At 38.9% G+C, this 12,719-nt stretch overlaps 1 protein-coding gene across 5 annotated transcripts in view; it reads right to left on the bottom strand.

The window, feature by feature from the left end:
- Positions 1–12,719, bottom strand: part of macrod2 (mono-ADP ribosylhydrolase 2) — a 549,845-nt gene that overhangs the window by 122,354 nt on the left and 414,772 nt on the right. For all 5 annotated transcript variants that reach the window (XM_053233012.1, XM_034302907.2, XM_034302906.2 and 2 more), the window contains exon 8: positions 11,437–11,510. In XM_053233012.1, the coding sequence (XP_053088987.1) occupies positions 11,437–11,510 (74 nt within the window). The remainder of the gene's footprint in view (positions 1–11,436; positions 11,511–12,719) is intronic.

Raw genomic sequence — 12,719 nt, 5'->3', positions numbered from 1 at the left:
ATGGACTGTGTGCATCTTGCTGATTAATTACAAAGCTCATTTTGACATTTGGTTAATGTTTGCCAGCTACACTTTTTGTGTGCCTTTCAAATCTTTTTCCTAAGGAAAAGCTCTGTTGTGTATTATACTGTGTATAATACAATTCTGTGATGTTGTTTCTTCTGAAATGTGGGGTTTAAGAAAAGCCGGCAGGCTAATTACGCTGTTTATGTATGGAATGGAAATCTGATGAACGTATTGCTTTGGAGACAGACCAATAATTGTGTTAACCTAACACAGCAGCATTGCTGCTTCCCTCAAAGACTGGTGTGTTTGTTGTAAGCATTAGCATGCTTGTCTAAACCTAATGATTCAAACCCATTTGCGTTATTTAAACGTCATATCACGTTCAAAGCTGGTCTGCATCAATTATTCCCACCAGTTTAATTACAGTCTTGACAAAGACTGAGCATTTGAAGCTTTTTATATGAAGTCAGATTGTATAGCTGGAGCTGTTTCACAATCATATGTTGGATTATTAAGTACTGCTCCTGATTCTCTCTTTTTCTCTCTCACGAGAACTGGAGGTCATGCTATCTACCCAGGATATGACCTCTCGCACTGTTGCAGTGCTTTGTGGTCAGGCAGTGAAGGCCAGGGAATGAACCTTGCTAGTTCTGCAAGGCCTCTGCTCAGGGAATCACACATACCCTCACCATCCACTTTATACGGAACACCTGTACACCTGCTCATTTATTCAGTTATCCAATCAGCCAATCATGTGGCAGCAGCACAATGCATAAAGTCATGCAGATACAGGTCAAGAGCTTCAGTTAATGTTCATATCAAACATCAGAATGAAGAAAAAGTGTGATCTCTGTGACTTTAACCGTGGCAGGGGTGTTGATGCCAGATGGGCCGGTTTGAGTATTGCAGAAACTGCTGATCTTCTGATTTTCACAAACAACAGTCTCTAGAGTTTACACACAATGGTGTGAAAAACAACCAACATCGTGTGAATGGAGGCTCTGCAGGCTGAAACACCTTGTTGATGAGAGAGATCAGAGGAGAATGACCAGACTGGTTTGAGTTGACAGGAAGGGTATATTAACTCAAATAAGCACTCTTTACATCTGATAAATAAGTGCATTAGTTAGCATTTAAAACAAACATGAATTAATTTTATTTATTTTTTTTCCATATTATTTCTTACTAACACTGAAGTTCATGGATTGTTAATGCTATCTAATGCAATAAAAATATTAACTAATGGAACCTTATTGTGAAGTGTTACTAAATACTGAAAATATCTGATCTTTAGCTTACTGACAATATAAACACAAGGGAAGAAACAGATGCACAAAAGCCCTTCATGTGATGTGAATGCACATCAGAGATTAAATTTTTTTGTCTTGCATTTTCAAAACATCTGAACATTTTTATTCTACACTGTTATTCTCCAGTTGAAATAACCAGAACACAATTATTTTCTGATGTCAATTAATGAAACTGAGCCAACTGCATAATGTTGGAAAAAATCATTTTGAAAATCATTTTTTCAATCATAATGTTGAGTCGGAGAAGTACATGTTCTTCCACTCCAGGTTAGTCGCTGCAAAGGCAGTAAGCTTTGCAGGGCTTTCAATCAAACAGCACTGACTTGTAAATCAAGGTCACCGACTTATATTCCTTACTTTTGTAATTACATACCCTTCCTATTAGAATCACTGAAGTTACTGAAAAACATCCTTTATCATGAGTAACTGAATAATAATACGGGACTTCAAGGGCAGAAAAAAAAGCAGTGAAACCCAACTTGAGCTGAATCTCAAATGGTTTCTCATTCACTTGGTTCATGCTCTACCTGCATATTTGGATAACGTTTGAGATTCAGCCACAGAAAATCCACTTGTGTTTGTGTACTAAACATTTGTTTTTGTTTTTACTAAACATTTACATATTGGTACACTTGTTGCACAGTGTTTTTGGGTACACACCTTGGACCATATTCAGCCGAGTTACATGCGTGTAGTGCAGATTTAATGCAGAATTTGCACTTATCTTTCAAACCATGGGCACATTTTCTTTACAGGAGGGCACATCGAATTAGCAAAAACATTTAGCTGTATTGAAAATTAGCTGTTGGTGCACAACATCAAAAATGGATATATACAGGGTGTCCCAAAAGTCTCCATACATAGGGGAAATTGAGACTATTTAGCAAATTTCTTTCTAAATTTTTCATACATGCAAACATGCATTGCATTGTTTTGTTCTAGTTTCTGACGCATGCCTGCGTTTTGACACAAAATATGGATCGTCCGTGTTGAACCCTGCCCGCATGTGATTTGACCCTTGCTGTGGATTATGACTGTCCTTCTATAGCCTCAAATAAAAGCCACAATGAGTTTACCCACTTGCACCCTGCCTCAAATCACCACCACACAATACACTGAGTTGTTGTAATCACAATATTTGTTGTATTCATATTATTTTACCCTGTAATTTGTTTTGAGCAAATGAAAAAAAATTGATGGCTGTAAGTATCCCCTATAAATTTCCCCTATGTATGGAGACCTTTGGGACACCCTGCATCAACGTACTGCCAATATACTAGATTCGTATTAGACGCTTATTTTAATGCTTGCCAGTGTTCCATTCCTATATCATTGTATTAGCCGTTTTCCATTTTTTAAAATTGTCTCTTGCTTTTATGTTAGATTGTGTTAGACAGCAAAGAAAAACAAAATGCTGTTTCCTTCAGTCCACATTTTCTATCCCTGATTTTTTGGGGGCTTACAGACAAGTGCTTGTGGTTGAAGGTGGTGGTCTAGACGCTACTGAAAATACTTTCTACTTTTTTACTCAAGAAAAATCTGGAAACCTCGGAGGCATGTACCACAGTCCTCAGGTAATTTGCATTATCTGAGCTACTTAAGAACGTGCGTATCTCAATTCTGCATATAAGTACATGTTCCCTGTGTAAATATTGACGTAACCTTTTAAAGTAATCTCACTCACTCTGAATACATTGCTTTTAAGTGAAAGTTTGATTCTCTGTATTTTCACTAAAGAGTAAAGCATTGGCTTGGATTTGGGTCATATGATGCCATTAATAATTCAACCTGTAAAGAAGACACGCAGATGTGTTTAGATTAATTACTTTTATGTATGCACGTTGACCACACAATAACCTTCAGACAAAGTCCTCCTACTTTCACAGATCTAGTTATGTGATGGGAATCACTTCACCAGGATATGGATAGACCAGCGTTCATACTGGTTATTGAGCTGTGTGCTACTGTACTTTTGGGTTAACAGAACAGTATAACATCCGTTTTTTGAGCCTAAGGCACAAGTAGTCATTATAAAAGTGTGCCATGTTTCCCAACAGTCTTTCTTGCTTGCAAAATGTGACACTGCTTGGTGATTTGAGACCATCCCAAACTGCTTGGCTCAGCTTCGAGTCAGCACCAAACATGGCATAGATATTCCGCAAAGACACAGCCGATTTGTCACAGGGAGTCTTGGAACAGTGGCGAAAAACAGAACATATATCTCTTTATTTCAGATTGAGGTGGTGTAACAGCCATCTCTCAGCTTCTGTTGAGTTTCTACAATAATGCATCGTGCAGTGGTACCAGCCTACAGCATCCATCTTTCTCACATAAATGACAATGACTGCCTAACTCGTGTCATATTAAAGCTTTACCTGCCACAACCCATGCTACTCTCAAAAATAATATTAACTGATCGAATAGGAAAACCGCTCATTGCGACGTGGCTCAGTTTCTGTTAGCAACTTAAGATTGAATGCATTTTGCAGAGGCGCCTGTTCAAGATGCTATTTGTTATCCACATTCCGTAGATGACAGATGGCAGGGAATAAACAAATGTAAATAAATATATTAAAAAAAACACATACACACAATTCAACTGTCATGATAGAATGCACAATGGAGAAACAAGTGCAAGGGTTGAAAACTTTCTGGGAGGCGATATTTCATTACAATGTCTTGGAGATGAGGTTTCATTTGATCTGTTTTAGTGTGTCAGAGCTGTGTTGGGGACATGGAGCATCTGGGCTGAGAGCCTTATTAAAGTGCTGTGGCAGGCAAATGAAGTGTCACAGAGCATTTCTCTGGCCCAGATTAAGGCGCCGTGCACCTGCATTAGGCCTTATTAGTTGGGAAAATGAGAAACTAAAGAACGTGATGGCTGCAGGAGGCTGATGCTATGCAGGGGAAAAGTGGAATGGTGGCATATGGGGCAGCTGATGCAGCTTTGATTGGGAGTCAGTTCCCTAGTGAGGACGTCCATAATCAGACCGGAACATTGTTTTGGTGAAGAGAGCTCACACACACTTTCACAGGTTTTACCTCTGACATCACACAATATACTCTTACATTCACATAAAACACTCTCATATTTACTAGTTTTACCTAGAAGTGAGGAGCACACATCAGTATTCAGATGTCAGATTTATCTTTGGACTCAGACAGCTGTGATCAAGGTAGAGGTTTTCTTTTCCTTTTCCGCTTTTCACACATATAACTTGTTTTTTAGTGCAAGACCCTTCAATCCAAGAGCAGTGTTATGTCTAGAGGCACTGTATGACTGTCTCAAATTCCCCCCACTCTGAACTTGTCATTGTTCGTTGTTTTTGTCTTTGTGTTTTTGTTGCTCCATGTGCTTTTTTTTTTGAGCTGTTGCTAAAATGTGTTCTGTGTTAGATCGTGTTAGATTTGACAGAATCGAGTCCATCAAGTTGAATGACTGAAATGTGTATCAGAAAACATGGTGTCAGCTGTAAAAATGACAAGAATAGCCTGTTTTCCATCCTATATTAACCTTAATTGTCTGACTTCGGAGAAGGACAACAAAACATCTTTCTCTGATGCATCTCAACTTCCCTTCTCCGTGCTTCCCTAAGAGATAAAGCCATGCTAGCCTTCCATGCACTGAATGTCTTGTAATGTTTGTCAGGGCTACTTTGCTATACAAGAATTCAATAAGAATATTGCACATGATCTCACAAGCCAAATTACAAATACGAATTATAGAGTGTACAAACGCTAAACTGGCCTTTAACCTTAAACTTCAACCTCAGTGTATTACTAATACATCAGACTTGATTAGATGTTTATTTGAATTTTTGTGAATGAACTGCTCATTTGTATGTTATTATATCAGATTTTGTTGTTTGGTTTAGCACTCAAAATCTGAACAGTAATGATTAATCTTTTAAACTTGAGCATGTGAGTCTGAACACCCTGAACACAAGTGTCTCAAAAAAGGCCATGGTGCTATTTGCTGCAGAAGCTTCATGCTTGTCCATGTTTTCTACAGTCAGTCACACAAAGTTTAAAACATGCTAGAAATATGGAGCACCATGTTGTCCGAAGCCATAAGTGCAGATGAAAGCGTGACCACCAGGCTTTGATCCTTTCAGATGTGAGAGATCATGACAGAACTAGAGCTGCTCGCTCTGACCACTGCTTCTGCCAGGCTGCTTCACCTTCAGCAGGAGGAGTGTGCAGCTACTAAATGGCTTTTCAGGGGGAATTTCATGGCTTGTATTAGAGCTTTGGTGAGACTTTAGAAGTGAGGAGCACAAAATAAATAGCAGCAAACTAAGGCCCATTTAGTGTGCAGATCTGGAACAAACCTCTGTGGTTTGGAGTGATGGTCTGTGGTTTGGAAAAAAGACCAAGGTCTATTATGATAAGCTTTTATTAAATAATAATCATCAATTGTGTGTGTGCTCACATGAGTTCAACTTTTGTCTCCATGGTGAAAGCTATAGCAGTGTGAGAAGGCCCATTAGTGTTCTGAGTAGAGGTGATATGGAGACTTGTGGTGACAGTGCTAGTGTGTGTGAGTGTGTGAATGCGCGAATGCGCGTGTGTAGAGTTGTGACAGGTGCCTGACTTGATTGGTCCTATTTAGAATGAAGTGTTGAAAATAGCCTGATGATTCGTTGTGTCTTATTTCCCTGCACCAAAGCCACAGCTTCTTTCTGGAGGATATAGTTTATTATTATTATTGTTATTATTATTATGATTATACCTCAGTAAATCCTGTGACTGCACTGATTAATTGAGTTTACTTCATTAGTACTAAACACACTCTTGAAAGAAGAAAAGCTCCAAGAACACCAGTGAACCAAAAAGCTAGCTAGAAATGTAGAGCTAGTCAGTGACTATATAAACAATACAGGGTGTCCCAAAAGTCAAGCAACATAGGGTTAATGTATATTTTTATATTTTACACACCATGCTGTATGTAAGCAAGGAAGAACGAGTCCAAATATTCTACTCAAAGGAATTTGTGTATTGAGAAGAATGATGGACACATTGAGACAGTTCTGTAAATAAAAGCTTTTTTCCTTCTATGATGCTGGACACTCATTAATAAAGCTGCTACAGGAAAATAATCATCAACAGGGTGGTGAACGACACATCATACTTTTTGTCTGTTTATACTTACACTGTTGTGGAATGTCCGTGAAAGAAGTTACTTCCTGTTATAACTTTATAGTTATAAATGTTACAGGATCTATAAATAGTCGTTCTTCATTTGTGATGTTACTGAGAAACCGGAAAGCACAATGTCATCTATTCTGAAGACAAAGCACTGATACTGGAGACTCCTTCCAAAAATGTTAAACATCTCTCTACAGAAAGCTTTACCACATCAAGGATTATAGGTTTTCTTTGTTAAATAACAGCAACAATAACATAGAATTAGAGAGCATTAATATAAACCTGTGACCTGTGAATAGGAGCCAGCACTACTGTCGGAGCTGCTGTTAGAAAAAGAATCAGCCACTTCTGACCAATCAGAATTGAGAATTCAGCAGTGCTGTAGTATAATAAAGTGTTAATAAATCCAGTGTTAACAGTATTATCGGTTAACATTACACCTAAGCTAATTACTAAATGACTTGTTACTAATGTTTAGTGAGCAACTGACTCACATATAAAGTGAATTAACAACATTTTAAACTGATATGAGACATCTAGTAAGTTTTACCAGTTCATTTTACACAAACAAACAACATGTTGTATTAAACGCTATTTAACTTGTGGGCATTTTGTTGGTTTCATAACTCAGGAATTGTTTAGTGGTCAGAAATATCCAGCCAGTGTCCAGCACTGTATTTGGCTTGGCCTCTTTCCAAAGCAGTTTGGACACAGTCAGTTTTAACAATTTTAGTTGGCTAAGTCTATCCCGAGTGGAACTGTGCTTCCAGGAAGGAGCAACATATGGCTTGTATCACTGTAATTAGAGTGTTATATGCCTAGAAATAAAGTAAGTGAAAAAAAACATATAAAAGTAGGCTAAGGTTGTAGAGGTTAGGGTGAACACTAAACAACATGGGTGTGAGGACTATTTTGGTGCTATCATCCTCGATCTCTGGCAGTGATATAATTAAAATAAAGTAAGTGAATCACACAGCAGTGAACTCAAAATACCTTAAATGGCGCTTGAGTTTTGTTAGCCATTTTGACAATGTAATTACACCCTTTAGAGAAATCTCTCATTCTCTTCATTGCCCTTTTATACACAGCACGGAGAACACAGTGCTCCGCCTGCTAATGTTAACACTCGGTCATCAATCACCATCACTGCGAGCTACTGCGGCATAGCCTACCTTACTGTAATGTATTACACTTAAAAAAAAAAAAAAAAAAAAAAAAAACGCATCTTCAGTGTCCATATTGCTACAAGACAGATTTCGGTTAGGGTGTTTTTTTTTTGTTTTGTTTTTTAAATAGATATTGATGTACAACTTTCCTCCAGAGAACACTTTAACCAATGTGAATCACATTGAAATTCTAAAACAAAACAAGGTTTGATTTGCCTAGCCTCATTTCACCAGTTCACTTTTTTTTTGTATGCCTCCACTGCTTGCCTACCGCAGAACCCATGTTCTAATTAAAGCTCTCTCGATCCAGAACAATAGCTGGCTGGATTCGTGCCAGACTCATTGCTCATAATTTCCCCAAGCTATTGATACAAAAATATATGCAAAAAAATATTGCTAGTGGTGGATCCAAAAGGCAAAATGCAACCTAGATAAACATGCAGCCTGAAAATTATAACCCATGATGCTCAGTCATGCAGAAAAACAGCCAGTCACTGATCAGTTATGGAAATAATAAGTACATAATTTTTTTTTTTTTAATACGTGTGCGCAGTTTTGAACACATGCTATAGGAATTCATACGAATGCAAAAAATGTGCTCTATAACATTTTTTATCCATAAGCACAAACACATTAAGATAAAATGCTACAGCTAATGGCAAGGCCAGCTTCAATTTTAGAAGCAGTCTTACAGAGCCGAGCTGACAGCCTATTCGCATAATCTCTCTCCCTGAATGAAAGAGGTGAGAGGAATACTAAAAAGTCTCCCGGAGATCCAGAAGGACTCTTCTTGCCCATGTTATCCAATAAATACTCTCACTCGGTAAATGTTTGCTAAACTCCCAGACATGAACTTCTTGGAGCTATTTCAAGTGTAAACCTGATTAAGGTTTAGGCTGGTGAAATTCCCATCACTATAAAATTCAGATAAAGTGAGATAAAGTGAAAGTTATAAGATATGGGTTAAATGTTAGAAAACATGCAACCACATCAGAACTTGGGTTACTTTCTCTACCCAGAACAATTACTGACTGGATCAGATCCATGCTCATTAGTCAGAACTACAGCCACCCACACAAGAGACGGAATCTGCACAGTGTACAAAATGAAATGCCGATATTGGGTGAACTTAGAAAATCTCACTTTTTTGCCAGGGAGATAAAGATTTTTTCCTGTATAAGGAAGTAATAGCTTACTCCAGATTACTGGCATTAGAGAAATGATGAATGTTGCACTATGGAAAAGTGAGGCTGAGAGAAATTTTCACAAAGTGAAACCTGACATTGGATCTGTAGTGTAAAGCCATTTAAGCTGAGCCTGTAAATTGTTAACAAACACCACGCTGTGCTGAAAACTAGGATATAGGTAACATTCACTGTAATGCAGTTACACCCTAAGTCCACCTGTGCACCTGTTCACACACGCTATTACCCAATCAGTCAATCATGTGGCAACAGTGCAATGCATAAAATCATGCAGATACAGGTCAAGAGCCTCATTTCATGTTCACATCAACATTAGAATGGGGGAAAAAAGTGATCTCAGTGACTTTGACCATAGTTCGAGTATTTCAGAAACTGCTGATCTCACACACAAGCAGTCTCTCGAGTTTACATAACAAAAAAACATCCAGTAAGCCGCAGTTCTGTGCCTTGTTGATGAGAGGTGAATGATGAAAGGAGAATGGCCAGACTGTTTGATCTAACATGAAGGCTACGGTAACTCAAATTATCACTCTATACAACTGTGTTGAGCAGAAAAGCATTTCAAAACGTGCTGGGCTACAACAGCAGAAGACCACAGCAGGTTCCACTAAAGATTGGAAAAACGTCACGTGGTCTGAGGAATCTTGATTTGTATCACAACATGCACATGTCAGTGTATGAATTTTGTATCAACAGCATGAATCCACGCTCCCATCCAACCTTGTGTCTACATTTCACGCTGCTGCTGGCGGTGTAATGGTGTGGGAAATGTTTTCTTTGCACACATTAGGCCTCTCATACCAGTCAAGCATTGTTTGAACACCACAGACTATCTGAGTATGTGCATCCCTTTATGGCCACAATTTACCTGTCTTATAGTGGCTACTTCCAGCATGATAATGTGCCATATATCAAAGCATGAGTCATCTCAAACTGGTTCCATGAACATGACAATGAGTTCAGTGTACTTCAGTGGCCTCTAGTCACCAAATGTGAATCCAATATCTCTGGAATCTGGCAGAATGGAGGATTTGCAGCATGAAAGTGCAGCTGACAAATCTGCAGCAATTATGTAAGGCAATCACGTCAACATGGGCCGGAATCTCAAAGAAATATTTGTGACACCTTGTGGAATCCGTGCCCTGAAAAACTGAGGCTGTCCCGGGAGCAAAGCGGGGGTTCTACCTTGTGTTAGTATGGTGCTCCATTCATATTTATGGTATCACTCACTCAGTCACAATAATCATATCAAAATAAAAGCGTCACTGAGCCATTTCCAATAGATCTTTTTTTTGGTTCTTGAGGTATTATTAGAAAAAAGAGTACACCATCTATTCAATTACTTTTCAATTTCATTATGGTATTTTATTGTGTGAATACTGTGATTGTTATCACAAAGCTTTTAAGAAGAATTGCTTTACTTCAGATTTTCATTCCGTTATTAGGAAATGGGACTACCCTGTCTGCTAAATTCACTGAATGACAACAAGCCCCATTCTCTACAGCCAATCCCTGCTTCACCCGCTGCAGAGCTTTCTCACTCGAAAAAAGACGACTTTACTGATGCAACCCTGTACAAAACCTGCCACACAAAACGTAATTTACTTCCCAAAGGCCCATTTCTTTCAGCCCACCTCCAGTTTCTGAGTTCTTTCTCTTGCTCTGTCCTCCTACAGAAAGCTGACTGACAGGCCATATACCAAAGCAGAGATCAATTCCTCTGCTAGAAAAAAAGCCAATGATGGAGAAGCAATGCAAATGTGGCACTGGATCTGTCAGCAGTTCCTCTCTCTGATGCCTGTGTGTCATTAGTCAGGATAATTAATCCTCAGCTATCTGTTGGTTCTACCCATAGGCCATGCACACTGTTGCTGTGACTTTAATGATCACGACAAGGCACAACTTTGCTTGGCTACCACTTGGAGGGCCATGTTCATGAGGGGAAATAAAATACACTGGCATGTAGTTTATTCAGGCATACCCTCTGCTCTGCGTAGTAAACGCACAATGATTGCCTAGTAGGCACTAACAGGATTGCGCAACTTATAATGGGACTAATTCTTGTCAAAACATTTTCCAAGAACAGACAGCTCAGCAGAAAGAATGTGTTTTCCCTAATAACATTCTCACAACTTACCTTTGAACCATGAGTCCATGGTTGGTGGGGAATTAGTAGAATAATAATAAGAAGAAAAAAGTTGGTAATGTAGGGCATGGGATTGACAAAATGATAATACTTGATTGACTCAGTCAGTCAGTAACATTGTGCAGTTGTGTATTCAACAGTATTGCAAAACTCACAAATTAATTTGCACTGAATTCATTACGTTGAATTAATGAATCCATTAATTTGAATTTTATTATGATGTGTGCATTTTCTTTTGTGTCCTGCCTTGACATGCTGTTTGAAACACCGGCCAATTTGCAAAGCCACCAGACCATTTAAAGTCCTGATTCAAATCAAATTGCCTTTTAATTGGATACGCATAACGAATTGGTCAAACGAGGCATGTGTGATAGAATGGGAATAATACCATTCAACTGTATTTTTCAGCTGTACCACAGGCATAATTGATCATAGCTGAACTGAACAGCTCTCACCTTGTCCTTGTTCTCCTTCAGCCAGTCCCTCACGGTGTTCAGGGCGATGTCAGCAGCCGGCTCATTGGGAAAACCTGTCGGGAAGATGCAGAGAGATTGAATCCATGCAACACAAAATGTCTACAGCTTAAATCCCACAGGAAAACACAGCCCCATGTCTATTCACCTGCCTCAACTGACACACTTTTCAACAACTCCTACAAGCGCACACCAATCCCTCATTGATTTTGATCGTGTTTATTCGCTCCAAAATTGACTTCCCCCAGGGCTTGAAAGCAAAATTGCTCTATAATTCAGCAAGTTGCCACTCAGGATACACACTTCCTCACCGCCAAATGTCTACAACCATGGCTCATTAGGATTTTTAGAGGTATTTGTCACTGAATGTGGGCAGTCGTAAAAATTTACAGATCTCTTTAACGTGTTGATCACTTTGACTGTCCTGGTGCCCAGGTTTGTCATTGGGGTCCGCCATCACAACGAGAATGTAAAGACATATTGACCGGGGAGCGCGAGGAATAGGGCGGCTAAGTGCCATATTAATCATTGAAACCCAGGCCAAGATGGGAAAGTGAGCACTCTGTTAACACAAAGGTATTGATTTGGAATATATTTAGTGGGGATCACTTTTTAATAAGGAAGAAAATGGGAGAGATAGGCTGGATGCGGTGCCAGAGTTCATCTCGTATCATCACGTATCATATTACGAATTCCCCAGGCCAAAATGTCTGTGCATAATCACCAGGACATAGACGGACGCATTTCTGTCGCTACTCCTACCATTTCAATATTCATTTCTGATACTGTCTAGTGAAACCATACAATTTGGGACGCTCCAGGAGGGATGATGTCAACGAACGTTCTTTATTGTCTCGAACCTGTATGAACATGTTCGTCCTACATCTCCAACACAGGAACCAATTGTTTCTCACTGCAGGGGTACGACAGCTAAAATACGCCTTGGTGTCAAGTGAAATTGACGTGTTTGTGTGTGAGAGGAAAATGCATCGTTCAGTCTGCCTTTAGCACATGAACTTGAAATATAAGTGGAACTTTTGTTCATCTGTTACACATGAACTGAAATGAGACTGTTAGGTTCAAAACATTATTTAAAGAACAGGAATATCATAACTAAAGAATATCCAAAAGCCCTAATATCTATGTATTCCATACTTTACCATTTCTATGGTACAATACTACTTTATACTTATATATTGAGAGAAAAGTAAGATTCCTTAGACACACATGTCCAAATTCAATTTTGCACAAGGTGCTCTTATAAA

Source organism: Pangasianodon hypophthalmus, chromosome 3 (genome assembly GCF_027358585.1).
Source record: "Pangasianodon hypophthalmus isolate fPanHyp1 chromosome 3, fPanHyp1.pri, whole genome shotgun sequence".
Taxonomy (NCBI): Eukaryota; Metazoa; Chordata; class Actinopteri; order Siluriformes; family Pangasiidae; genus Pangasianodon; species Pangasianodon hypophthalmus.
This window is presented reverse-complemented; position numbering and strand designations above follow the sequence as displayed.